At 57.8% G+C, this 23,270-nt stretch overlaps 8 protein-coding genes across 8 annotated transcripts; 7 read left to right on the top strand and 1 right to left on the bottom strand.

Moving 5' to 3' along the window:
* The first annotated feature begins 190 nt into the window (after positions 1-190).
* TRAVEDRAFT_164906 (YTH-domain-containing protein) lies at positions 191-3,775 on the top strand. Its single transcript, XM_008038472.1, has 8 exons — positions 191-478; positions 572-708; positions 765-1,958; positions 2,010-2,173; positions 2,234-2,270; positions 2,333-2,451; positions 2,503-2,641; positions 2,692-3,775. The coding sequence occupies exons 1-8, from the start codon at positions 205-207 to the stop codon at positions 3,076-3,078; spliced, it is 2,451 nt and encodes an 816-aa protein (XP_008036663.1). The 5' UTR covers positions 191-204; the 3' UTR covers positions 3,079-3,775.
* A 273-nt stretch (positions 3,776-4,048) lies between these two features.
* On the top strand, positions 4,049-5,837 carry TRAVEDRAFT_70696 (uncharacterized protein; the record flags this gene model as incomplete). Its single annotated transcript, XM_008038471.1, has 6 exons — positions 4,049-4,098; positions 4,173-4,240; positions 4,293-4,584; positions 4,640-4,922; positions 4,974-5,509; positions 5,584-5,837. 6 exons carry the CDS (start codon positions 4,049-4,051, stop codon positions 5,828-5,830), a joined length of 1,476 nt encoding a protein of 491 aa, XP_008036662.1. The 3' UTR covers positions 5,831-5,837.
* A 375-nt stretch (positions 5,838-6,212) lies between these two features.
* Positions 6,213-7,940, top strand: TRAVEDRAFT_35960 (dynein regulator; the record flags this gene model as incomplete). Its single annotated transcript, XM_008037993.1, has 8 exons — positions 6,213-6,247; positions 6,307-6,466; positions 6,545-6,845; positions 6,910-7,087; positions 7,145-7,241; positions 7,295-7,426; positions 7,483-7,587; positions 7,647-7,940. 8 exons carry the CDS (start codon positions 6,213-6,215, stop codon positions 7,938-7,940), a joined length of 1,302 nt encoding a protein of 433 aa, XP_008036184.1.
* A 2,696-nt stretch (positions 7,941-10,636) lies between these two features.
* On the top strand, positions 10,637-13,578 carry TRAVEDRAFT_119985 (OPT oligopeptide transporter; the record flags this gene model as incomplete). Its single annotated transcript, XM_008038470.1, has 13 exons — positions 10,637-10,846; positions 10,907-10,992; positions 11,046-11,197; positions 11,247-11,330; positions 11,383-11,402; positions 11,452-11,566; positions 11,617-11,733; positions 11,793-12,076; positions 12,136-12,216; positions 12,269-12,854; positions 12,911-13,128; positions 13,187-13,359; positions 13,419-13,578. The coding sequence occupies 13 exons, from the start codon at positions 10,637-10,639 to the stop codon at positions 13,576-13,578; spliced, it is 2,286 nt and encodes a 761-aa protein (XP_008036661.1).
* A 330-nt stretch (positions 13,579-13,908) lies between these two features.
* TRAVEDRAFT_57565 (WD40 repeat-like protein) lies at positions 13,909-18,360 on the bottom strand. The gene is made up of 18 exons (XM_008038265.1): positions 18,096-18,360; positions 17,660-18,044; positions 17,500-17,608; positions 17,294-17,449; positions 17,096-17,229; positions 17,029-17,047; positions 16,891-16,969; positions 16,605-16,828; positions 15,756-16,543; positions 15,578-15,701; positions 15,492-15,529; positions 15,086-15,440; positions 14,945-15,029; positions 14,817-14,892; positions 14,588-14,758; positions 14,492-14,533; positions 14,266-14,439; positions 13,909-14,206 (listed from the first exon to the last, which is right to left on the bottom strand). The coding sequence occupies exons 9-18, from the start codon at positions 16,338-16,340 to the stop codon at positions 14,030-14,032; spliced, it is 1,827 nt and encodes a 608-aa protein (XP_008036456.1). The 5' UTR covers positions 16,341-16,543; positions 16,605-16,828; positions 16,891-16,969; positions 17,029-17,047; positions 17,096-17,229; positions 17,294-17,449; positions 17,500-17,608; positions 17,660-18,044; positions 18,096-18,360; the 3' UTR covers positions 13,909-14,029.
* A 203-nt stretch (positions 18,361-18,563) lies between these two features.
* Positions 18,564-19,765, top strand: TRAVEDRAFT_70692 (uncharacterized protein; the record flags this gene model as incomplete). Its single annotated transcript, XM_008038469.1, has 3 exons — positions 18,564-18,583; positions 18,659-18,766; positions 18,826-19,765. The coding sequence occupies 3 exons, from the start codon at positions 18,564-18,566 to the stop codon at positions 19,763-19,765; spliced, it is 1,068 nt and encodes a 355-aa protein (XP_008036660.1).
* Positions 19,766-19,770: 5 nt separating this feature from the next.
* On the top strand, positions 19,771-21,225 carry TRAVEDRAFT_70691 (uncharacterized protein; the record flags this gene model as incomplete). The annotated part of the gene is made up of 5 exons (XM_008038468.1): positions 19,771-19,785; positions 19,845-19,970; positions 20,028-20,098; positions 20,164-20,277; positions 20,337-21,225. The coding sequence occupies exons 3-5, from the start codon at positions 20,079-20,081 to the stop codon at positions 21,223-21,225; spliced, it is 1,023 nt and encodes a 340-aa protein (XP_008036659.1). The 5' UTR covers positions 19,771-19,785; positions 19,845-19,970; positions 20,028-20,078.
* A 468-nt stretch (positions 21,226-21,693) lies between these two features.
* Positions 21,694-22,678, top strand: TRAVEDRAFT_70690 (uncharacterized protein; the record flags this gene model as incomplete). Its single annotated transcript, XM_008038467.1, has 2 exons — positions 21,694-21,722; positions 21,787-22,678. 2 exons carry the CDS (start codon positions 21,694-21,696, stop codon positions 22,676-22,678), a joined length of 921 nt encoding a protein of 306 aa, XP_008036658.1.
* Positions 22,679-23,270: the final 592 nt, after the last annotated feature.

The following is a 23,270-nucleotide window of genomic DNA, read 5'->3' as shown; positions in this document are numbered from 1 at the left end:
GCGCGCGACGCGTAGATCGCTCACGTGTGGAGGGATGATCGCCGTCGCCGGCCGGGGCGGCGGCGTGGATCTGGCGGGCAAGGGCACCGGCCGGCGGTGCGAACGGCTCCTCCCTTGGATTTCGGCTTTTCTCTTGTCGTACTGCTTCACGTTGCCTTCGCCCGTGCTCCTCTTCTCTGCCCCATCCCTCTTTCCTTTACCGCCATGTCTTCGCAGTCCGGGAACCCCATCTCCCCCCCTCTCGACGCTGCAGGTGCATCCGCAGGCGGTGTTCGCAGGCATCACACTATCTCGGCCTCATCGCGCGCCGCACGTCCCACCTCCAAAATCGCGCTCGACAACCTCGACGATCCACAGGCAGAGCAGTTGTGGAACGATGACGAGCTCGTGGACCAAGACTGGGTCGGTGGCATCGGCGCTGTCGGCGAGAAGTCCTCGCTTCACAGGCAGGCCTCATTGCCGACTAGATACCATCGTGGTAAGTATATCCCCAGACCATTTAGCTTTACTCCCGATCGTTTGGGCTCTCTATGCAGTTCAATAAATGCACCCGTTCTGATCGCGCTTTCAGCTTTCGGTGGCCAGGCAGGACGCCAGCCCGGCGCTCATACTCCGCGTACCTTGAACAGTCTTTCCGCCATCGCTGGCCATGAGGGCGATGAGGAGGAATGGGAACGCGAGATGCGCGGGTTCCGGAACGAGGATGAGGTGTGACATCCTCCGCCCCTTCGCTTGCGCACGCGGCTACTTACGATGATACACAGCACCCTGGGATGTCTGTGTCCGACCATGGGCATGGCATGGCTGACTCCTCTGCCTCTGCCTCGCCGCTCTCTCCGCATTTCGGCGGCGGCTTGCCTAACGTCCCGTCGCCTCCCCCTGGTGCTACCGGAGCAGGGGGTGTGCGTAGGCACCAGAGTCTCAACTACCCTACCGCAACTGCTTCGGTAAGACGCTTGGCCTCTGGCCTCAAACGTGCGGGAACCCTCCAGGTGGGGGCCAAAGGTGCACAGGGGGTACCCTATTCCGGCGCGCAGAGTCCCAGCCCTACCAACGCTGATGAATACGACGACGACGAGAGCGCCCAAGCCCCCGAGGAATCTTATTTTGCAGCCTCCGGACAGACTGGCGGTCAGTATCCTGGTAGTCCCATTGGCCGTTCCTCGCCCTGGAGCACTCCCGGGGGCGAATGGCGCCCTCAGATGGGTGCTGGCAACGCTGGCGCCTACGGGGGGCATAACGGAGGCAACAACCCTGCTATTGACGACGTCTCCCGCGCCCTTTCGCAGCTCGAGATCAACCAACAGTATGGCAATGTGTCTCAAGGCCAATCCGCTCATCCACCCCGCTTCAACCCCTCTCACCCTCCTCCCGCTCAAGCGCCTGGCCTGCAGCGCGGTAATGGTGGCGTTACTTCGCGCAAGTTGCAGCTTGTTACAGACTTGGACGGTCGCAACAATCAGGGCTCGGTCCAGAGCGCCTCCGCTTACGTTCCTCCCATCGGTCATGGACTTTCGCAGCCAGGACAGCCCGGTCAGGGATTGAACCGCGACGACCAACAGCAGCAGCAACAGCAGCAGCAGCCGCCCCACCACCGCGACCGTGCGTTCACTGCTTCCGGAGGTACACCGTGGGACAACAAGGAGCGCCTTCTGGTAGGCCGTGCTTCGAACCCTAGCCTGCAGCAATTGTACCAGCAAGGCAAGCTTGCTGCGGAAGGTAACGGCCAGATTCCCAACGTACCGTCAATTCCGTCGCAATACCTGAACCAAGGTCAAGCACCGCGCATGGGTGCCCCTACGTCCGCCAACAACGTCGGTGGGCAGGGAGGCCAGAATCAGGGGCAGAGCGGACCGAATGGAAACGTAGACAACTTTATCACGTCTCCCATGGACGTGCCAACGCTGATCGCGGCGAAGGGATACAACCCGGTCGAGTTCGACACGCGACCCGCCTTCGTGAGTCTACTCCGTTCTTGGGCGATCTGCGGTGATTGAGCTCCGAGACAGGCGCGGTTCTTCGTGATCAAGTCCTACACCGAGGACGACGTGCACAAGTCTCTCAAGTATGAAATTTGGAGCTCGACAGACCCCGGGAACAAGCGTCTCGACAAGGCTTTCAAAGAGACTGCCGGACGGGGACCTATCTACCTCTTTTTCAGCGTTAACGCAAGGTTCGTCTCCGCAGATCAATCGAGCGAGATAGAGCTTCTCTGACAGCGGGGGTAATGCAGCGGCCACTTTTGCGGCATGGCTGAGATGTTGACCCCCGTACGTGTGGATACGTAAATGTCTCGTAGTACATCTGCGCGCTAACGCCGAGTGCTTTTCAGGTTGACTATACTCGCAGCTCGACTGTATGGGCTTCGGACAAGTGGAAGGGTGTCTTCAAGGTCCGGTGGATCTTCGTTCGCGACATACCCAATGCTGGCCTTCGTCACATCCGTCTCAAGTGCGTCGTTTTGGTGACGACTATGTAGTCGCGGCTCTGATATCAGTGTAGCAACACGCAAGAGCGCAAGCCCGTCACCAACTCTCGTGACACGCAGGAGCTCCTTCCGGACGCGGGCCAGGAGATGCTGCGCATCTTCCACACCCATCCCGCCAGGACCTCTCTGCTTCAAGACTTTGCTTTCTACGAGGTCGGTGCGATTGCTAGAAATTCACGGACAGCAAGCTTATACTTGTGTAGCTCCAAGCTATGCAAAAGGCGCAGGCTCAAGCCCTCACCCAGGGCGCGGCCTCGCCCACCCAGGCGCCCATGAGCATGCAAAACACGGGCTCACAGTCGCAAGGACTATCGCCCACCACCACCGGTCAACACCCTTTCGCCATGTCGAACCCCGCCGCACTCGCGTACGCTGCCCAGCAGATGGGCGGCCTGCCGCAGATGAACATGAACATGGGTATGGGCATGGGTATGGGTATGAACCCGATGCTCCAGATGCAGATGAACATGGGCACGCCCTTCGCAAACCCCCACGCCATGCAGAGCGTCATGCGCAACCCGAGCCCGGGTCCGATGCCCGTCGGCGGGCAGAACTTCATGGGCCTTGGCGGCGGCATGCAGGGCTTCTGAGCCCTGAGCACGTACCCTCTTCCGCCGCACCTACCCTCGATTCACCCCGGCGAACCCCCTCCATCCCTCCCTCGTCTCACCCAAACGAACGCTCAATGACCGCCTCTTGCATATAGAATCGAACCGTCGACCCTCGGACGGGCGGAAACTGGTACATCTGTGCACTAATATCTCTGTATGCCTTTCATTGCTCTCCCTTCTCTTCCTTTCTTTGTTCTGCTTGTCTTCCGATCTTGCAAACATCCTCTCTGTATTACCATCGGGGCTTGCCTACAGCGCTCTTCCCTATCTATCCCCTCTTCCGTTGCAGCGTAAAGTTACCTTAATGACCGCCACGCCCCCGTGACTCCCTTTCTCACTAGCCGCGCTGCCTACACTGTTTCCGTACGGTATGCCTCTTGTTGCGTTATTGTGCCCCGACCCGAGGAATTCGTTATCGCGCTCTTTGCATTTCCGTGCTCGCATGTTCGTTGCCGCTACCCCCCTCCTTTCCATTTCCCTACTTCTTTCTCGTTGTTCTCATTAGTACGTATACGCTCCATTGCATCTCACAAAGAGTCGCGACCCTCCTTACTACATGGTACTACCAACGGGACGATGAATCTGAACGGACGTGGACTATCGAATGTTCGCATGTATTTGTCCTGCAATGTCCCGCACATACGCACTGTAGTTCTTGGTTCGTTCCCAAATCTACCCGTTTCCTTGTGTCTCCCTTTGCAGCGCGGCTTTGCGGCAGGTGCTAAACCCTGTATGACATGAAATCTCAGGGACGGTCGCAACGGGCTGCAGCCGATGCTGCAGGGCAAACGGCGAATCTACGGGGGCCCTGCAGCAGGGGGCGTGACCGCGACGCGACGCGTGCTGCAGGGCTGCACGGAGAACGCCGGGGATACGTAAAGAGCCCTCGGGGCGTGCCCCGCGCTTCCCGCCTCCTCCTTCCCGCTCCCACCTCGCTTGTGCACCTCGCATGCAGCCCATCGAGTACTACCAAATTGGTGGTTTCAGAGCGCACCTGAAGTAAGATATTCAACGGGCATCTGTCACTAACAACCCCATGCTGACCTAGTTGCCACCTCCCCTTGCACCTTAAGAGACAACTCCAATGATGCTCTCACCGCGAAGCTAATGAGAGATGGTGTTGAGGCGGATTTTGTACTAGGTAGCTCGTCTCGGCTTCACGAGCCCCAAATGTTCTTACACGTGTATTTCAGGTATACAACCTTGCGGGGCGTCCAGCCTGCTTCTGCCTTGCACGAAATTTACCAGGCTGCATCTTGGAAGACCGCGCGATCCCCCGCGGTACGCGTCGGAGTACGAGTCGCTCTCCCCGATCCAGTTCGCTACCAAAAGAGACCTGAGCGCCAAGTTTGCCATGCTCGTGTCGAACAAGAAGACTACCGATGGGATACCACGCGACCGGAGCAAGGCAAACACTGCGTACACTGTCGGGGGAAACTATCTCTCAGAGATCGGGATAGCGCGGTCGTCCTTTGAGCACCAGAGGTCTGCTCAAGTGCTAGCGGTTTTGTATCTTTGCGCTGACCTACGTCATGTCTAGGGTGTTCTACAGACTTTGCCAGAGTACCATCGAGAGGCCGATTGATTACGCCCTCAACCTAGCTCCCTGGTTCAAGAGTGTTCGCATGTTCTCACTCGCATTCAACACCTGGGCGTCAGATACGCGGTCGCTACCTGAGCGAGAAGAGGATCCCCAAGTACTGGATGTCGGCTGGACGGAGTTCGTTGCGCCTAACGACTCTGCCGACCTCACTGCGCTGTCCACATCCCACTACGTAATCGAAGAGCAGCGATTTCTGGGCAACCCCGGCAGGAAGAAATTGGTATGTCAAACAAACACAGGCAGGCAAGACGTACTAATGTGTTGGGGATAGTCGCTTCCAGATATTACCCAGAGCATGACACGGGCGACTATCGCGACTCTTTTGCAAGACGTGTTCGCACCCTCACGCGATGGAGCGCCGAAACCGCCCATGATTCTCCTCGTTCATGACGCCAAGATGACGCGTTGCGTTCTAAAGAGCTTTGGCGTCGACACTTCCCAATGGAGGGCTGGGATCAAGGACTTGTTGTACTTCCCAGACGCCCGTGTCACCCCGAGACAGACCTCGTACCATGAAAGCAAGCGCGACGTCCGCGATTATTCTGCGAAGTGGAAACGCGAACGGTCGCGTTCGCCGCGTAGATCGAATGCTGCGAGTTATCCTCCCCGTCCGCGATCTCCGCCGCAGCCCCATGCGCCGCCGCCTGTGTACCTAGTCGACGTCCAGCAGATGTATCAAAACCTCATGCAGGTCCCGAAGAACGAGTCAATCATGGCGCATGCCCTTATGTTTGCCGTGCGCGATACTGCCCCGGTAAGAGGAGAGGACGATACGGTCATCTACGAGGATGTCGATCCTCAGAGCTGGTGTGCAGGACGAGAGAGCAGGCGCGTATAGCATTACTTCTGTGTAACAGACGATACGCTTACCATGGCAACAGGCTCATTGGATACGTTTGGGAAGAGATGGCGAACTCGATCGCGATCGACGAGCAACGCGCGTCACGACATCTGTTTTCCAAGGAGGAACTGATCGAGGTCTACCCGGGAGCACCTGGAGGCGCAGGAGGGGACGACGACGTGGATCCGAACGATATAGTGCAACCCGGAGCGCACTCCGGAAACCCCACGCCCGCGCCGAAGCCGGTGGGCATGTACGATTCCGCGTCGGAGGACGATGAGTGGTGAGATAGCGAAGAAGCTGGTGGAGGGCTGGTGTAGGATCTAGTCACGGACATCTTTCGATAGATCTATGTTGTTGTATCTTTCTTTGATATACTGCTGTGCGATTTAAGATCATTTTGCCTTATCGAACGCGTACAGTCACGGTGGGCCTGTTCGTGCGGGCAAAGTCAGCATGCTGTTTGAGTAGCAGTTGCGATGATCTACGATGATTGCCATATCGGGAAGCGCACATTCGTATGCTGTTCTTCCCGCGTCTCGAGAACGCGACCACAACCTCCTCCTACGTTACGCCTGCCTCACGCTCATTCTCTTCTCACGCAACGACCCTACTCTCATTCCTGGAACACTGCTTACGACTTCTCATCTGTGACACTCACTGGGCGCGATGTCTCTGCTGTCGGAGCGGCAGAAGGAGGAACTGTACGTGACAATGGTACCTCTTGAATGGCAGCTAGCTTCATGCACAGCGCGTCATACAGTCAGAAGTCTATCCTCGAGTACCTTCATGCAAACAACTTTGACGATGCGTTCAACGCCCTCAAGGCAGACGCGGGGATCGACTACACCCCCGACCCGAAGGCGAAGTATGCGGGCCTGCTAGAGAAGAAGTGGACGAGTGTGATACGGTTGCAGAAGAAGGTGCGTGTATCTGCTTGGACTATATGGCCTACTATGTCGAACATACATGCTTGGATGGCGTGTCGCGGTACGTAATAGATTATGGACCTCGAGAACCGAAACTCCGCGCTGCAAGAGGAACTCTCACTATCACCCGCGAAACGCGCCGCTCTCCAAACGGACTGGGTACCTAGGGCACCAGCGGCATACACACTGAAAGGACACCGCGGCCAAGTGCTGAAAGTCGCCTTCCACCCCACATTCAACCTCATTGCATCCGCGAGCGAAGACGCGACCGTGAAGATCTGGGACTGGGAGACGGGAGAGTTCGAGCGGACGCTCAAGGGCCACACACGACCCGTAAACGACGTGGCTTTCGACAGCAAGGGCAACCTGCTAGGTGCGTTTTAGCCATAGCCGCAGGCGCTGCATGTTCGGCTACTGATCGGCTGGGTGTCATTCAGTGACTTGCTCGTCCGACCTGTTCATCAAAATTTGGGATGTGCAGAACGAATGGAGAAACACGAAGACGTTCCCCGGACACGAGCATACAATCTCATCCGTGCGGTTCATGCCCGGAGATCTACAAATCGTCAGCGCTAGCAGAGACCAGACGATCCGGATATTCGACGTCGCTTCTACGTTAGTGGCTGCGACAGTGCTCTCCCCGTCAGAAACTAAACTTGTAGCCACATACAGGCATCTGGTACGAACAATCAGCGGTCATACAGACTGGGTGCGGTGCGTCGAGCCTTCAGACGACGGCCGGTTGATCGTAAGCTGCTCGAACGACCAGGTGAGTATATGCGGTTGTGGCTAAACGGGATCACTGACAACTTTGCGTCTCAGACCGCGCGCATATTCGATCCCTTGTCAGGAGAGTCGAAAATGGAGCTGCGGGGTCACGAGCACACAATCGAAGTAGTGGTGTTTGCGCCCGTAGCAGCCTATGCTGCAATTCGCGAATTGGCTGGGATCCCGGTATGTTTCGGTTATGTCATACCTTTGGTGCTCACCTCTCATTTTAAATATTTCAGAGCACCGAGCGGTCAAATAGGGCTGCAGCATATGCCGCCACAGGCTCCAGAGATCGAACAATCAAACTGTGGGACACTCAGACAGGGCAACTCCTCCGTACCCTTGTGAGTTGTTCCGTTGTTTGCCGCTGCTATCACTGAAATAACACTTTTGAAATTAACAGCAAGGGCATGATAACTGGGTACGAGCCCTGGTGTTCCATCCATGCGGGAAGTTCCTGCTCTCGGCATGTGACGACAAGACGATCCGCGTATGGGAAATCAGCACGGGACGCTGTGTGAAGACCGTTGAAGCGCATGGGCACTTCGTGAACTGCATGGCGTGGGGACCCCAAGCACCCGCGGACGCCGCGAAGACGAACGGCGCGTCCGGGTCCGGGAAGACGGAACCGGAGAAGTTCGTGAACGTCGTGGCCACCGGGAGCGTCGACCAGACGATCAAGGTCTGGCTTCCATGATCTTTCCATGCTGGCATGGGCTTGGCTTCGCGGAGCGAGCGCGGCCATGGACTTCTTCCTCCCGCGAAGATTTTGGTGCTTCCTAGACGACGAGTAATGTCCGGTGGTCTCTTCAGATGGTCTTCTCGGTAAGCCCGTTGGTCCCCGGCCTGCGTACCGTTCGCTGCTAATGCCCGTCCGCTATGCGTCGCCATGATCTCCGCCGGGTAGAGCAACCGCACAGTATGTCCTTGCTATTCGATCACGTACGGCCGCTCGCTCCTGCTTTCCCCTATCATTACTGATACTACCCTCGTCCCTCGTTCCTTCTGCTCTGGAATATGCGCACAGTACCGTTACCCTCCCTCGGCGCACATACCCCCTACATCGACTACATATCAACCCTACTTGTACAATATATTCTGAACCCAGGGTGTGCCGTGGCTCAACGTATCCTTTGTGTTTTCTTCGTGGACATCGCCGTGCAATTGACAACGTCTAGACTCTACCTTCGTTGCCCGTTGCCCGCGGCCGCGGCTACGGCGGCAGCCAGAGCAAGCTGGCCCCGTCGTGCCCTATCGCAGCTCCATGAGCTCCGACGGGTGGATCTTTGCTTGCTGTGCGTCGACGGGCAGATATCCACCGCTGGACATGCCGCAGTCCACGGGGTCACGCACCCGGAGGATCCATCAGTGCGCCCTGCGCAGCGATAACACACGGGTGAGCTTCTATATATAGGTTGAGCGTCGAGCCTTTTCCTGTGCTGAGAAGCAGATGCCTTTCAGGAGTGTGTTCTCCAGGTTCCTGGCGAGAAGCATCTGGAACGATGCTTAATTAATCCTTCTCGCATGGAAGTCCTGACGATGGCCCTCGCGCCGGATGGTCCCAAGGCACACGTCCGTCTGCGCCCACCGGAGCAGAGCGTGGCGATAGGGCGCAATGATGCACCCCTAGTCTATGCACGGACAGGCACCGCGGGAGACTCGGTGTCGGAGTGTGCGAGGCATCAGCAGCGTGAGCGCACACATGTGGAAGGTCGTATTTTCGGCGGGCCCGAAATATCCCCCCGGCGTTTCAGCTCGCGCTAGTACGAACTCTGTGCACCGCGGTGGATACGCGGAACGATTGGAGATACGAGCTCGCTCTATGGCCCCGGAGCATAGTGGGGGGAGAGGCGATAGAGGCCGCTGCCCGCATGAGGCCCCGCACGATTGGTAGGAGCGAGATCGACAGACGGACCGCGTGGTGCACTTGAACGCCATTTCACTGCCCGGGGGTGCATCACAGAGCATCACTCGCGGGGGCGTCAGTGGCACTGATCCAGAGCGTATCTGGCACGCCGTACCCACAATTTGTCGGGCAGCCAGACTTGTGCTCCGTAAAATTTCTGCGACATCACCTGCTATCGCAGTGCGGGACCTTGTGGGCAGTTCCTCGGGGGTTTCATCATCAGCGGCCGGGGCGCTGATTTTACAGCGTCTGCGCGCAACTGCGCGTGGAAGGAGGCGCAACGGTGCACAGCTGGTGATACATGCATGCGCATCGCGAAGCAGCAGTCAAACCGACTTCGAAATCATACGGCGACGCAGGCGGATCGGCAGCGATCTGTGGTTTGCGCGGGGCCGGGGCGGCGGGCCGGGGCACCCACAGAGCGATCGGATCAGGGCAGCGGACGACGCCCATCATCGCTCGCGCGCTCGGTCTCGATGGGGCCTCGGGTTCGGCAGGACGCCCATCATCGTCGTCAACCGCCCGTGCGGGGCCAAGGCAAGAGCGGTGCACACTGCAGGGATGCCCAGGAACCGGTGAGGGTGCGCGCGTTATCGCCAGCGAATCACGGCCGCTAAATTGGCAGGAGTGTACGCGAGACATGGATCAACAGCTGCAGTGTGGCTGATGCTACTTAGAACCGCTCCTTGCACATCGCACGGCGTCGTGTGCAGATGCGGCATCTACTTGGCTCGGAAGGGATGACGGTTGCGAAGGTTTTGACAATTTGAAGCATGGGAGCACGGTCACCGGGCCTATTGACCATACGGGGCTGCATGGAAGGCCTGTTGCGGACAGTGCGGAGATGTGGTCGGTGTACTCGCTGGATGCCGACCGCCGACGAGGGAGGAGGATGTGTAGGCCGTCGCGGCTTCCCCGGCGATGGCGAACGTTGACGTCAACGCGGACGTCCGCGCAAGCACCCGACCCGCCTCCCGAGATTCGTCTTCTCGTCTTCGTCGGCGTGTGCAACCCCCGCAGCGTAGTTTGCACATTGCACAGGTTGCCGTCCGGGGGCCGCACACGCAATTGAGAAGGAGACGGGGCAAGTTCGCATCACGCGATGGTTCCCATCGGCTGGGAGAAACAGAAGACGGACAGCCGCACCGGCGGGGCTGGGTATCCGCGTGGGGTGGGAGAGCATGGGGAGTTTCGAGCACCAGGTGCGATAAACTGCGGGCCTGCGGCCATCTCTCCAAGTTCTCATCCCGATTCGCTAAGAATGCTATCGCACAGAGTTGACGTTGCAGGACCCCGCGGGCCCTGTTCGTGTGCCTGGGCTGCCCGTACGATAAGCTCGCTCAGACGGCCGTTCCGGAAGGCACCTGCACCATGTGCTGCAGACACCACTGTGGGTGTAGGGGCGCTAGCCCTCCTACCTCCTCCGTATATATGCCTCGTCCCGGTTCTCACACCGCTCCAGGGCCACTCCCCCCATTCCTCCCACCATGGCAAACCTCGTAAGCTCGGCTCCGGCCTTCGACGAGAAGAACTCCATCGACGACGACTCCCTCGACAAGAAGGGTGCCGATGGCGCCGGCCTCACCGACGACGCCATCATGGCCAAGGAGGTCGAAGAGTTCGAGGAGCGCCTCCAGAACGACGAGGCCACCGAGGATGAGTACCGGGTGCAGGAGGCCTATGAGGTCGCCATCAAGGTACGCACACATAGCGCCCATATGCTCCGGTGGACTGACGGTTGACATGGTGTCTCTCAGGTCCTGTCCCTCCGGGACGACCCCGAACTCCCCCCCATCACCTTCCGGACATTCGTCCTAGGTCTTGGGTTCTCCGCCTTTGGCGCGTGAGTCGCAACGATTTTGTCTGCTTCGGCATTTCCTCATGCACATCCACCAGCGTATTGGCCCAGATTTACTACTTCAAGCCGCAGACACTGGCCGTTTCGACCCTGTTCCTGCTGGTTCTGTCGTACTGGTTCGGCAATGCCATGGCCATGGCTCTCCCGTCCAGGGGCATCTTCCGGTGGATTAACCCCGGCCCTTTCAACAGTAAGTGTCCACTAGCGTTCGTTCGATTATCATGCTCATCCTAGTGCAGTTAAGGAGCATGTAGCCATCATCATCATGTCGTCCACGGCCGCGGTCTCCGCTACTGCTATCCAAGTTATCTCCGTTCAGGACTGTGAGTAACGTGTGCCGCGAACCGAGCGCACCAGGCTGACCATGCGATGCAGTGTACTATAACAACAAGCTGGTTAGTGGAGTGCTTCCAGTTTGTATGTCAAAGACTAACGCCCCTGCAGAACGCCGGACTTGCGATCTTCACTCTCATTGGCTCGCAACTGCTCGGATACGGCTACGCCGGTCTGCTGCAGGACTTGCTGGTTAAGCCCACCAAGTGCTTCTGGCCCTCGACGAGTAAGATTCTCTCCTTTACGATGTGGAAGCTTTATTTACGCGCTCCACAGTCTCCACTGCCAACCTGTTCCAGGCCCTGCACTTCGACAACCAGATGACCTCTAAGCGTGTGCGCCTGTTCTGGACGGTCTTCTGTGTCATGTTCGTCTGGGAGATCATTCCGCAGTGTAGGTCCATTGTTTGCGTCGTTCCGCCGGCGTGTTCCTGACACGCACGTGCTCCGCAGGGATCTTCCCCCTCCTCACCGGTATCTCCATCTTCTGCCTCGCGAACAACACCAGCACGGTGTTCCGCAACGTGTTCGGTGGCGCGAGCAACAACGAGGGCATGGGCCTGCTCTCGTGGTGCTTCGACTGGAACCTGATCGGCAGCGACTGCCTGTTCGCCCCGCTCTGGCTCCAGATCAACCAGGACATCGGTATCTTCCTCACGTACATCCTCATGGCGGGTGTGTACTACGGCAACCTCTGGAGGGCGAAGGACTTCCCCTTCATGTCTCAGGCCATCTTCGTGAGTTTATCGGTTCTAACCGCCGTTGATCATGGCCGCTAACGCATTCGCATTATTAGGCTGAGGACGGCTCCCAGTACAACCAGACTGGTCTCCTCACCGACGGCAAGTTCGACCCCGTCAAGTACGAGCAGCTCGGGGTAAGCGCTATCATCTCGTTGGCATTCTACAATATCTGACAAAGCGCTACAGCCCGCGTTCTTCTCCGCCACGAACGCGCTCTACCTGATGACCTCCAACCTGTCTCTCGGAGCCACCTTCACCCACGTCTTCTTCTGGCACTGGGCCGACATCAAGCCTTTCCTGAAGACATTCAACCCGTGGAACAAGACCCCCCTCGTCGTCCACGACCCGCACTACGAGAAGATGAAGGTGTACAAGCAGATCCCGCGCTGGTGGTACTTCGTGCTCCTCGTCGGCGCGTACGCGATCGCGCAGGCGACGAACTACGAGGGCCACTCCGGGCTCCCGTGGTGGGCGCTCACCGTGATCCTGCTCATCTCGCTCGTGCTCTCGCTGCTTTTCGCAACGCTCGCGGCGACGATCGGCTTCCGCGAGTTCACGTCGTCCGCGAACGGCTTCTACCAGATGATCACCGCGTACATGGTCCCCGGCCAGCCGATCGCGAACATGTACGGCGCGCTGTACGGCCAGCACCCCCAGGGCCAGTGCATTGCCATGCTCGGTGACCTGAAGCTCGGCCAGTACGCGAAGCTGCCCCCGCGCGTGACGTTCTCCATGCAGATCATCGGCACCGTCGTCGGTGCTATCCTGAACTGTGAGTGCCCCCCCGCAACTTTGCAGGTGCCTTGTATTGACAATGTGCATTCGCAGACGTTATGATGGTTACGATTGTTGATGCCAACCGTGACGCCCTCCTCTCCATCTCGGGTACCCGTCTCTGGTCTGGCCAGAACGCCCAGGGCTACAACTCCAACGCCATCTCGTGGGGTGGTCTCGCTCCCCAGATGTTCGGCGCCAACTCCGTCTACCACATGGTGCCCATCTGCCTCGCCATCGGTGTCTTCCTGCCCCTGCCCTTCATCCTCGCAGTAAGTTTCTTCTCCCCATTTTCGCGCACTCGTGCTCACACGTCGCCATGTCCTGCAGTGGTACATCTGGCCCAAGGCTGGCTTCGAGAACTTCAGCACGCCCATCATCATGCAGTACTCGTGCTTCCTCTCCGTCGGCATCAACACCTCCGTGAACCCGTCGATGACCATCGGCCTCTTCTCGCAGTGGTGGGTGCGCACGCGCTACCCCCGCTGGTTCACGAAGTACAAGTGAGTCCCCCCCCCTCCTCCCTGCCCTACTTGCGACGGATACCGATGACGTGCGACAGCTACATCGTGGCCGCGGCGCTCGACGGCGGCACCCAGGTCATCTCGTTCATCCTCAACTTCGCGGTGTTCGGCGCGTCCGGCACCGCGCACAGCTTCCCGGAGTGGTGGGGCAACGACCTCAACCTGTCTGCGGACCGCTGTGCGCTGCCCGCGAACTGAGCGTCTCTGTTTCCATCTGGGCTGTCGTGCATTTCCCTAGGTAGCGTACGTAGTAGTATTCTTGTGTATGTGTAGCTTTACGAATAGAAACGCACACGAAACGTTTCGGGCATCATCGCGTGTGTTATTTGGTCCTAGAGGGCTCTATCGCAGGTCCCATCCAGAGGAAGACTTGTACCCTCAATATCACTCTCAGGTTCATGAAGGCGAGAGTCGCGGCGACGACCGAGGATACACGCCCTTCGGGTGTCGAGATTCACGCACGAAAGGTACTGCTGTGCAGCGGAGCCTCCGGGTCGATACGGACCGCTGTGTGGAGGTGCATAGAGGGGAAAATAGCGCAGAATAATATAAACAACCCTACAGTATACAAGATAGCACAACAAACGGGGCGAACGACAAACGTAGATAGGTGTGAAGTGACACGAAGACTGACACGCAGGCACAAATTTCAGCTAATGGCGTCGGTCTGTGACGCCCGGCGGTACGCGCTCTGTGTCCGTAGGTGACGCGGCTGGACGGCGAGCGGCCGGATCCAGAACTTGATGTGTCCAAGCTTGTTCGCGGTGAGCAGCCCCCGCGGAAGGAAGTGAATGTGGGCCAGCATCTCGTTGCTGATGTGCTTGACCTGAAGCGCGGAAGGCGTAGGTCAGTGCCGGACGAACACGAAGGCATCGACGGGCTTACCACAACGGGTTGAACAACCGCGACCTCGTTCCGAGATGGCGCGGGGTGGTATCGTGGGAGGGGCGATTCGCCGCCGGGCGTGCCGGTGGGCGGGAGAAAGACGGTAGATTCGCCTCGCCGGCGCAGCGCCAAGGAGATAGAGGATGTCATGGACATGCGCTGGTGGTGGACAGCCTGAGAGCGGACCTGTCAGAACACACATTGCGCAGATCGCGATTGTACCTACGTGCAGCTTTGGTCGATGGAGAGCGCCACTCGAAAAGTCCCACTGCCAATCCGATGAGTATCTGCCGTCCGAAGTGAGGTCGCGCGGCACACGCACCAGGATGAGCTTGTTGTCCTCGCCGATGCTCCCGAAGCGGTACGTCCGGCCGTCACACCGGACGTCGTCGAAGGCGACTCCGCATACGAAGGATGAGTGCCCCTGACATCTCGCTATTACCCGCTGTTCCCATGGTGAAAATATGGTCACAAGATCATCTTGCCCACCAGTCTACGGGGCACATGTCAGACAAACCCGCGCATAAGAAACAGTAGGGTTTGATACTGACCAAAACGAAACGACCATCAGGCGACCAGGCGACCGAAGTGAACGCGCCGAAGTACGATGCATAGCAATCGACCAGCCTGCGGGCATGAGCTCAGCTCATCTTGTGCAATAGCGGTGGGCGGGACCTACTGCTCAGCCACGGTGTCTATTACTCTGAGGCAGCCATCCTCCGCGATGGCAGCCAGGTATTTAGCATCAGGAGAGAATACAAAATCTAGACGATAGGGCATCAGTAAGTGGCCGCGACGTATCGTGCGTTGAATGCCTTACCTACGATACTTCTGCGGGATACCCGCCAATGACTGACGGGGTTCTTTGCGGTCTTCTCCTTCTCAACCTTGCCACCTGGAGGCACAGGCCCACCTGCCGTGACGGGATGCCATGGTGGCATGGTCACGAAGATGGAGTCTAGGGGATTCCACTCCCCTTGGGAGCTGCTTGACGAAGACCCGTCCAGCGGGAAGACCGTCGGAGGCGAGCTCCCAGGTTCATGTGGTATGAATGCGCCGTCTTCGCGTTCCTTGTCGTACACGATGATAGTGCCATCTGCATGGGAGACGAGGAATAGGTTGGGCGATTCGGGCACCCAACGGATAGTGGTACATGGCGAATTGCAAATTCGTCCCTAGACATCGTCTCAACCTCCTGCATCGCGTGGTGTAAACTTGAGACTTACCTGTTTGTTGAGACGACCATAGCGAGATGATATGGGGTCTTGTATACTTGTCAGCGCTTGTTTGCGGGGACTATAGGGGTACTCACCGAACCATAGTATGTCACCCGTGTTGAAACCGATGATGACGTCTATGCGCTCCGAGGAGACAGTAGCGAGGTTCACATCGTGGCACGTTGGATACGCGGAGAAATATATTCGGGCCAAAGGTTCCTGAGAATGTTGACGTTATGGGGCAGGCACACGGAAAGGCACCACGGAACATACCTTCAGCTTTGCGCCCGCCTCCGTCCAAACGAATGTCTTAGCGGCATTATAGAATAAGAAGGTGGTGTCCCCTTGCTTCGACTGCAGAGCCTTGCTCAGGTTGTCGATGTTCTGCAACCGGGTGATGAATGTGGAGGAGGTTGTGCGCATGTTGTGTTTGGGCCGGGGCACGCTCTTGCGCTTGCCCAGCCCACCCGGGTTGTGAGCGAAGGGAGTGGAGGACTGCTCATGGGGGATTGCGGCAGTCGAGGCTGCGCCGTCTGGGGCGGGAGTGCTCGAGGCATCGGGAGAGCCGTCGTCCGGATCGTCGCTACTGGACACGCTCAGTCCGTCCTCGCGCTCCTTGTCCCTCGTAACCACCTTCTCCTTCCTGAACTCCTTCTCGCGGCCTCCGCCAAGCAGCTGCGACAACCCAGGCGAGTTCGTCGGCTTGTTCACGGAGAAGCGCACGGAGACGGTGGATATTCGCGTGGGGTAGAGGATGGGCGCGGCCGCGATGGTGTGTTGGGCGAGCGGGGTAGGCTTGTGCTCCTCTGTGACCGAGTACACCCCCTCCGGAGCGACGAAGGTCGATTCATTCTCCATAGTTCATCGTCTCGTCGCCGGATGTCGCGGCCAAAGCAGGATACCCGCGGGTGGTCGTGGCGGCGGATGGAAGCGCAGACCAAGTTGGCTCATGGGATCTCATGACGCCCCGGATCATGTCCCCCGTCCGCTCTTGCTCGTCGACCACCTCCATCCCCCGCAATTTCACGCATCTCATGCTTAGAGCTCTCGCGAGGATTCACGTATGTCTATAGCTTTTATTGCTCAACATGCAGGACGCAGAGACTAACATGCACTATGTAGAGGTCGGGCCGCCGGTGGCAGAGCACGGCGGCACATCCGCCACCGGCAGGCGGCCACTTGCCGTCCGTGGCTACCTCTACCTTCCTCAAACCCACGCGCGACTTGGCACTACGCACTGCAGGCCTGCATTATGTGGACCAGACAGAGCAGGATCCCGCGCGCGAGATGGTCGGTCGTGAGACGCGGAAGATGAACATGTACCAGGCAGTTCGAGACGCGTTAAGGCACGTCCTAATCTTCGCTCTCGTCCCTGATGATGGCTCATCTCAATTGTACGCCACTGCAGCATTGCCCTGACCAAAGACGACACCGCGGTAGTCTTTGGAGAAGATGTTGCCTTCGGAGGAGTGTTCCGGTGTACAATGGTAAGCTCGCGGAGGGAGGCACATCGTGCTGCGCGTAGGCTCAACCATTTCCCCTCCAGGGTCTTGCGGAGGAGTTTGGTATGTCCGGGCTCGAGGCTCGATAAGGAATGTGCTTAATGTTTGCAGGCCGAGAACGCGTCTTCAACACGCCCTTAACGGAACAAGGAATAGCAGGCTTTGGCATTGGCCTCGCGTCCATGGGACAGACGGCAATAGCTGAAATACAGTTTGCCGATTACATTTTCCCCGCATTCGACCAGGTACGTCATGCAATTCAGTTGTCCGAAGCTCGACCTTATGTTCTCATCGAATACTTCCCCGCAGATTGTCAACGAGGCGGCGAAGTTCCGCTTCAGAAGCAGCGGCAACTTCAATGTCGGCAAGTTGACGATTCGTTGCCCGTCTATGGCCGTTGGTCACGGCGGTCATTACCACTCCCAGAGTCCTGAAGGGTTCTTCATGGGAGCTGCCGGGCTGAAGGTAGGTCTCTCATTCCGTAATGCTTCATCGTACCCACGCTGCGAATTTAGCTCGTCATCCCTCGATCCCCCATCCAGGCCAAGGGTTTATTATTGAGCTCAATACGAGATCCCAACCCTGTCATTTTTATGGAGCCAAAGGTTTTATACCGATCCTCGGGTAAGCGGCTTCGCTATGATGCGATACTCGATGTCTTACGACGTTCCGTAGTTGAGCAGGTCCCCATGGACGACTACGAGCTACCACTAGGGAAGGCAGAAACGCTCATAAGAGGCAACGATTTGACCATCGTCTCTTGGGGCACCCCCATATACCACTGCGAGACTGCGCTGAAGATGCTCTCCCACCCATCCCCATCGCTTGCGCCGCTCGTACCACAGTCGCTGCGATCGGCAAAGGTTGAGCTGATTGACTTACGCACAATCATGCCTTGGGACGTCGAGGCCGTCGTGGAGAGCGTCAACCGCACTGGCCGCCTCATAGTCGTCCACGAAGCTGGGCGCACTGGAGGCGCAGGTGCTGAGATAGGCGCCGAGATTCAGAAGAGGTGTTTCCTCAAGCTGAACGCGCCGGTGAGACTGGTGACTGGCTGGGAGTGAGTGGCCCATTACTGCGCAAAGAGCTGGAGACTTATCTAGCACGACAGCATGCCGGTTCCGATGCAATACGAGAAGTTCTACATGCCAGATCCCATCCGGGTCCTGGACGCGGTCGTGGAGACGTTAACTTACTGACAATCTAGTCTATTGCATTGCATCCACGGTAGGAGTTTTGCAAGATCACTGTATAATATTGCACCTCGAAGTCCTCAACGATACTTGTCAAACCCACCATGGTCATTGCTCGAACGATTCGCGCTGGGGCGTTTACTAGGGTGTAAGTCATTCATCTCTGATGCGTTTCGCTGATAGACAGTAGAAAACGTGGATGCTTGGGTAAGTACGACGTATTCCGTCTTATACACGATCAACCGCAAGGATCTTTCTTCAATATCTATATCTCGAGCGCGTGCGCTCATGCCGCATCCCACGTGAGGTGCCACGCAGAGCTAGCGCCAAACGAGTGTATCGCCTGCCGATACTCCTCGCTCACAGCGGTCACGCTCCTAAGTACGATGGGCCAGCAGTGGGCAATGTAAGTCGGCCACCCTTGTTGTACACTACTCATCAGACCACTACTGACGCATCCGATTACTTTCTATCCTTTCAGTCTTGACCTCGGCTCACGTGGGGTTATAGGGGGCGATGGCAAGTTGGGAGAGTGGTTCTGGCGTGGAGACCCGGGGATCATGGAGACCCTTCGAGTCCCTCAGACAGAGTATGTACTCTAATCCCAAATTGATCGAGACAATGAAATGAACTGACTGAGGTATAAAGCCTGAAGATCGATGCGATGCTGCGGGGCGTTGTAGCGGATCAACGGGCTTCTCCCTTACTGCGCCTACCCGCAGACCTCTTCGATCCTGTCCTCAAAGAGCTTGTGGGTGTAGACGACGAGAATATCTACTCCGCCTTCTGCCTTGCGGTCACCTGCAAAGCTATCCTGTCGCTATCCCGAAAACTGATCATCTCCCGCCAACGAGAATATCTCCACTTTCGCGCCGGACACCGTATCATCTGCGTCGGGGAATACGCTCAGCATCCTTCGCAGCTTCCTCCGGGGATGCTCACTGCCGAAGAAGAACAAGAGCTTTTGAGCTTCGAGTCACACGACCTAGAACGTCCGCCTGCCCTTTTGAAGTACGCGGCGGAGTGCTTCTCATCCTTCGACATCTTGTCGCGGTACCGGTATCCACTACACAGGGTGTTCAATGGATCAAGGCCTCGGACCCCGCCACACTGGTTCCCCAGTGATTGGGCACTGATTTGGGATGTGGGCTCTGGCTACTACCCGAAGGACCGGCCCTGGGTACTATGCAACCGCACGAAGCACGAGTACGTTCGCGAGCAGGCTGCTACGCAGCTGTGCGAGAGCCTTCTCGGGTATCGGCGACGTGACTGGGACCGGCTCGAGTTTTGGCACTTCCTACTCGCGAGTATCTGCTGGTCGCCGGATGATTCAATCTCCATGCCGTATGACGACGACCCCGAGAATGCATATGGCAACCACGAAGATGGTGATCACGACGCGCAGGCCAACGACGCAGACGGTCGGAAGAGGGACCGCCCCTTGACACGGGGCCGCTGGGCTGGGGATCGTTTCGCCATCACGCTGCTTGAAGGTCTAGCTGCGCAGGGCAAGGGCTCGTGGAAGGATATCACGGATGAGGTCGGTGAACTGGTCACACGAGTATGGAAGGCGGAGTATGACAAGTAGAGCTGCTCGGAAGTGCGCGTGTATGTATGCACCACAGCGGACCCGACTATCATTGTCCTATGTCTAACGTTCACGACAGTCCACGACTCTTCTATCAGATCAAAGCCCGCTGTAGCCGGCCACATCACTGCCACTACATTCGATCCTTCGTCGCATATTGTACCTGGTGGGACGCCTCACCGATCACACGTGCGCTGCAACATGGGCACGTACGCATAATAGTCAAGACACGGCGCCGACTAACTTGTCTTCTCCAACGTAGCCTCCGAGTTCGGTATATCGTTGCGCATCTCGTCCTTCCGCTGAAAACACCATGGGGCAGTGCTGGGAGTTGTAAGTGATATGTTCAGTTAAAATCGGTTCGTTGGACATCAGGCTGACAGATGGAGTTTTGACAGAGTTGACCTCGACGGGGAGGTCATAGTCGGTGACTACGGCGGTGGGAAGCTAGGAGAATGGTTCTGGGAAAACCAGTGGGGAATCATGGACGCTTTCAGAGTTCCTGTCTACGGGTGTGTTGAATCTTCTTTATCCCCGTCAGAAGTTGCGGCTAAGTTGCATTCTTTGGAAGCGCGAGGGTAGATGAATTGCTGCAGGGACCGATGACGGAGCAGCCGGCTTGCGTCCTGCTCAGATTGGTGCAAGACAACTTCAACCTCATTCTAGATGAACTTGCGAAGAAGGACTACGTGGCGCTGCTTTGCTATGCCGTCACTTGCAAGGCTGCCCTTGCTGGATGCCGCGAGTACATCATCGCCCACCAGCGCCGCCACTGCAGACCTCTCCTTGCAGGTCACCGTCTGGTCTGTATCGGCGAATACGCAAACCGGCCCTGGAAGCTTCCTCCGGAGATGCTCACCGACGAGGAGGTGGATGAGCTCGAGGCCTACGGGCGAAGTCACCAGGAGCTGCCTTGCCTCTTCTATTACGCGCAACATTACTTCGACAGGCTCCCCTCTCACGAGCTCGGATTTCGATCCGACGACGCGTTGAGAGCGCTCGATGGGGTCGCGTATCGGAGGCGGCGCTGGCATCCCCAAGATTGGGCCTTGGTCCAGAGCGTAGCTCGCCCCTGCTATCCCGAAGACCGCCCGTGGGCGCTGTGCAACCTCCTGACGCTCGAATACGTGCGGGAGGACGCTGCGGTGCAGCTATGCGAGAGCCTCCCCGATAACCCGTCCCGCTGGTCCCGGGGCGAGAAAGAGCGGCCTACGTTCTGGCACTTTCTGCTCGCCAACATCTGCTGGTCGCCCGATCCTACCAGCTCCATGCCGTACAATGAGGACGACCTGACGCAGGGACGCTGGGCAGGGGACTGGTTCGAAGTCACCTTGCTGGAAAACCTGCGACCTGCGTCGACGGACGATGAGAACCAGTGGACGGATGTGACGGATGAGGTAGGGGCGCTGGTCAAGCGGATGTGGGAGGCTCAGGTTGTGAATGACAACGGCAGGGTATAACAACGTTGGCGGCATTGACATTCTAGAGTCTTGCGATTCTGTGTTATAGCTCGCTTGCCAGTGGTGACCGGTGACCTCTTTTCGGCAGTACGGCCAGAAATTAAGGATCGATTTATGCCTCCGAGCGCGAGCGCGCTGGCGGTAAGTCACAGTGGCCTTTATCGAGCTGTTCTGGCCAAAATCATGCCTCGCCAATCACACGTGGGCGCAACGATATATGAACACGAGTCCGGTGCATATCTGTCAGCGCGATCCCCTTCGTTGTGTATCTCTATCACCGTGCTTCGAGCGCTCGATGGGCCAGTACTGGGAGTTGTAAGTGGCATTCTACAGCAGTGTCAGGAGCACTACGGCACAAACAGTTCGCCGATTTGACGGTTTGACAGAGTGGACCTCGACGGCAGGCAAACATTGGGCACCGGCGGCGGGAAGTTAGGAGAGTGGTTTTGGGATAATGGCGAGGACATCATGGATTCCCTGCGGCTTCCTGTCCCAAAGTACGTGCTTACCCTTTTTTCAGACTTGTAGTTTGGTGCTTACTACCGGTGCTTTAAACATCAGCCCGAAGGTCGATGAGTTGTTGCTGGGTACCGTCGCAGACCAGCTTTCATCAAGGCTGCTCGGCTTGGCTCAAGAGCTCTACGACCTTATCTTGGATGAGCTTGAGGACATGAGCTACATGGCCTTACTAAGCTGCGCCGTCACCTGCAAGGCCGCCCTCGCCCGCTCTCGCAGGCACATCGAAAAACATCAGCGACGTTATATCCCCCGAGGCCTCTCTGGGCATCGACTTATTTGTGTCGGCGAATACGCCAACCTCCTTTCGCAGCTTCCGTCCGGAATGCTGACCGATGAAGAGGCGGAGGAGGTCCGGGACTTCGGAGAACACAACGAGGAGTCGGACGGCAGCCCTAGCCTCTGGGCGTATGCTTCCGAACATTTTGGCCGTCGCTCCAACTATGACCTACGCAACCCCAACACGTCGTTTCAAGAGCGCGTTCAAGAGTGTGCTTGGGCGATGCCGCAACGCTGGCGTCTCGGCGACTGGATCCTGGTGATGGGCGTTGTCTGCTATCCTAAGCGTTGGCCATGGGCGCTGTGCAACCTCGTGAAGCGCGAGTACGTGCGCGAGCAGGCTGCAATGCAGTTGTGCGAGACGCTCCCCTCGAAACCGTGGAGGCCGTGGGACAGCAAGCAACCCGGGTTTTGGCACTTCCTGCTCGCGAACATCTGCTGCTCGTACAGCTCTTCGTACGCCATGACATACCAGGGCAAGGACCTGGCGAATGGGCGCTGGGCAGGAGATCGTTTCGCGATCACTCCGTTGGACCACCTGCCGCTTACTGCGCCCGGCGAAGGCGAATGGAAGGACGTGACGGACGAGGTGGCAGCACTGGTCAAGCGGATATGGGCGGCTGAATGTGGGGACAAGTTGGGTTCGGAGACGGAATAGGAAGCTCTGGGCTCGCGGGGGATGCGTGCGCGTTTGGATACCGCTGCATGTTTTGTGCTTCAAAGCTTGTGCGCATGTGCACTTATGCTACACCGCACGGAATATATAACCGTGTTATGGTTCGCTGATGGTTTGTTGTGTATCCCTATGAGGGAATCCCCGGCGCGGTCATTTATGGTAGCCGCCCCCGGTACTAGGATGGGGGCAATCGCAGTCGAAGTACGTCCTTGCAGCTACCTGCATGCCAACACCATCCCGCACGACTACTCGATACGGTCCCACTCGGTCGTCGACATATCGAAGCTCTCTTTGAGGTGCTTCCATCCTATGCGTAGCTTCAGTCGACGCGCTCAGGTTCTACTTAGACGCAGCACCGGTCCTCCTGACCTACTGTGACGTATCGCTGAGCTTCTGGGATGGCCCCTCTTACCCCGCCAGGTGCTCAGAGAGCGCTCCTCTTTGCACGCCGCCCTCCACTCAATGTACCGGGTCATGCTGTGGCGTAACGTGCCCATGTCGAGGCTGCGCGCGAGCGACTGAGGCGTCTTCAGAGGGCATGACCCTCCCCATAGCCACAGAGCGATCAAGTCTT

The sequence above is a fragment of the Trametes versicolor genome (assembly GCF_000271585.1).
Source record: "Trametes versicolor FP-101664 SS1 unplaced genomic scaffold TRAVEscaffold_4, whole genome shotgun sequence".
NCBI classification, from domain to species: Eukaryota; Fungi; Basidiomycota; class Agaricomycetes; order Polyporales; family Polyporaceae; genus Trametes; species Trametes versicolor.
Note: the sequence above shows the minus strand (reverse complement) of the source record. Positions and strands in the feature narration are given on the sequence as shown.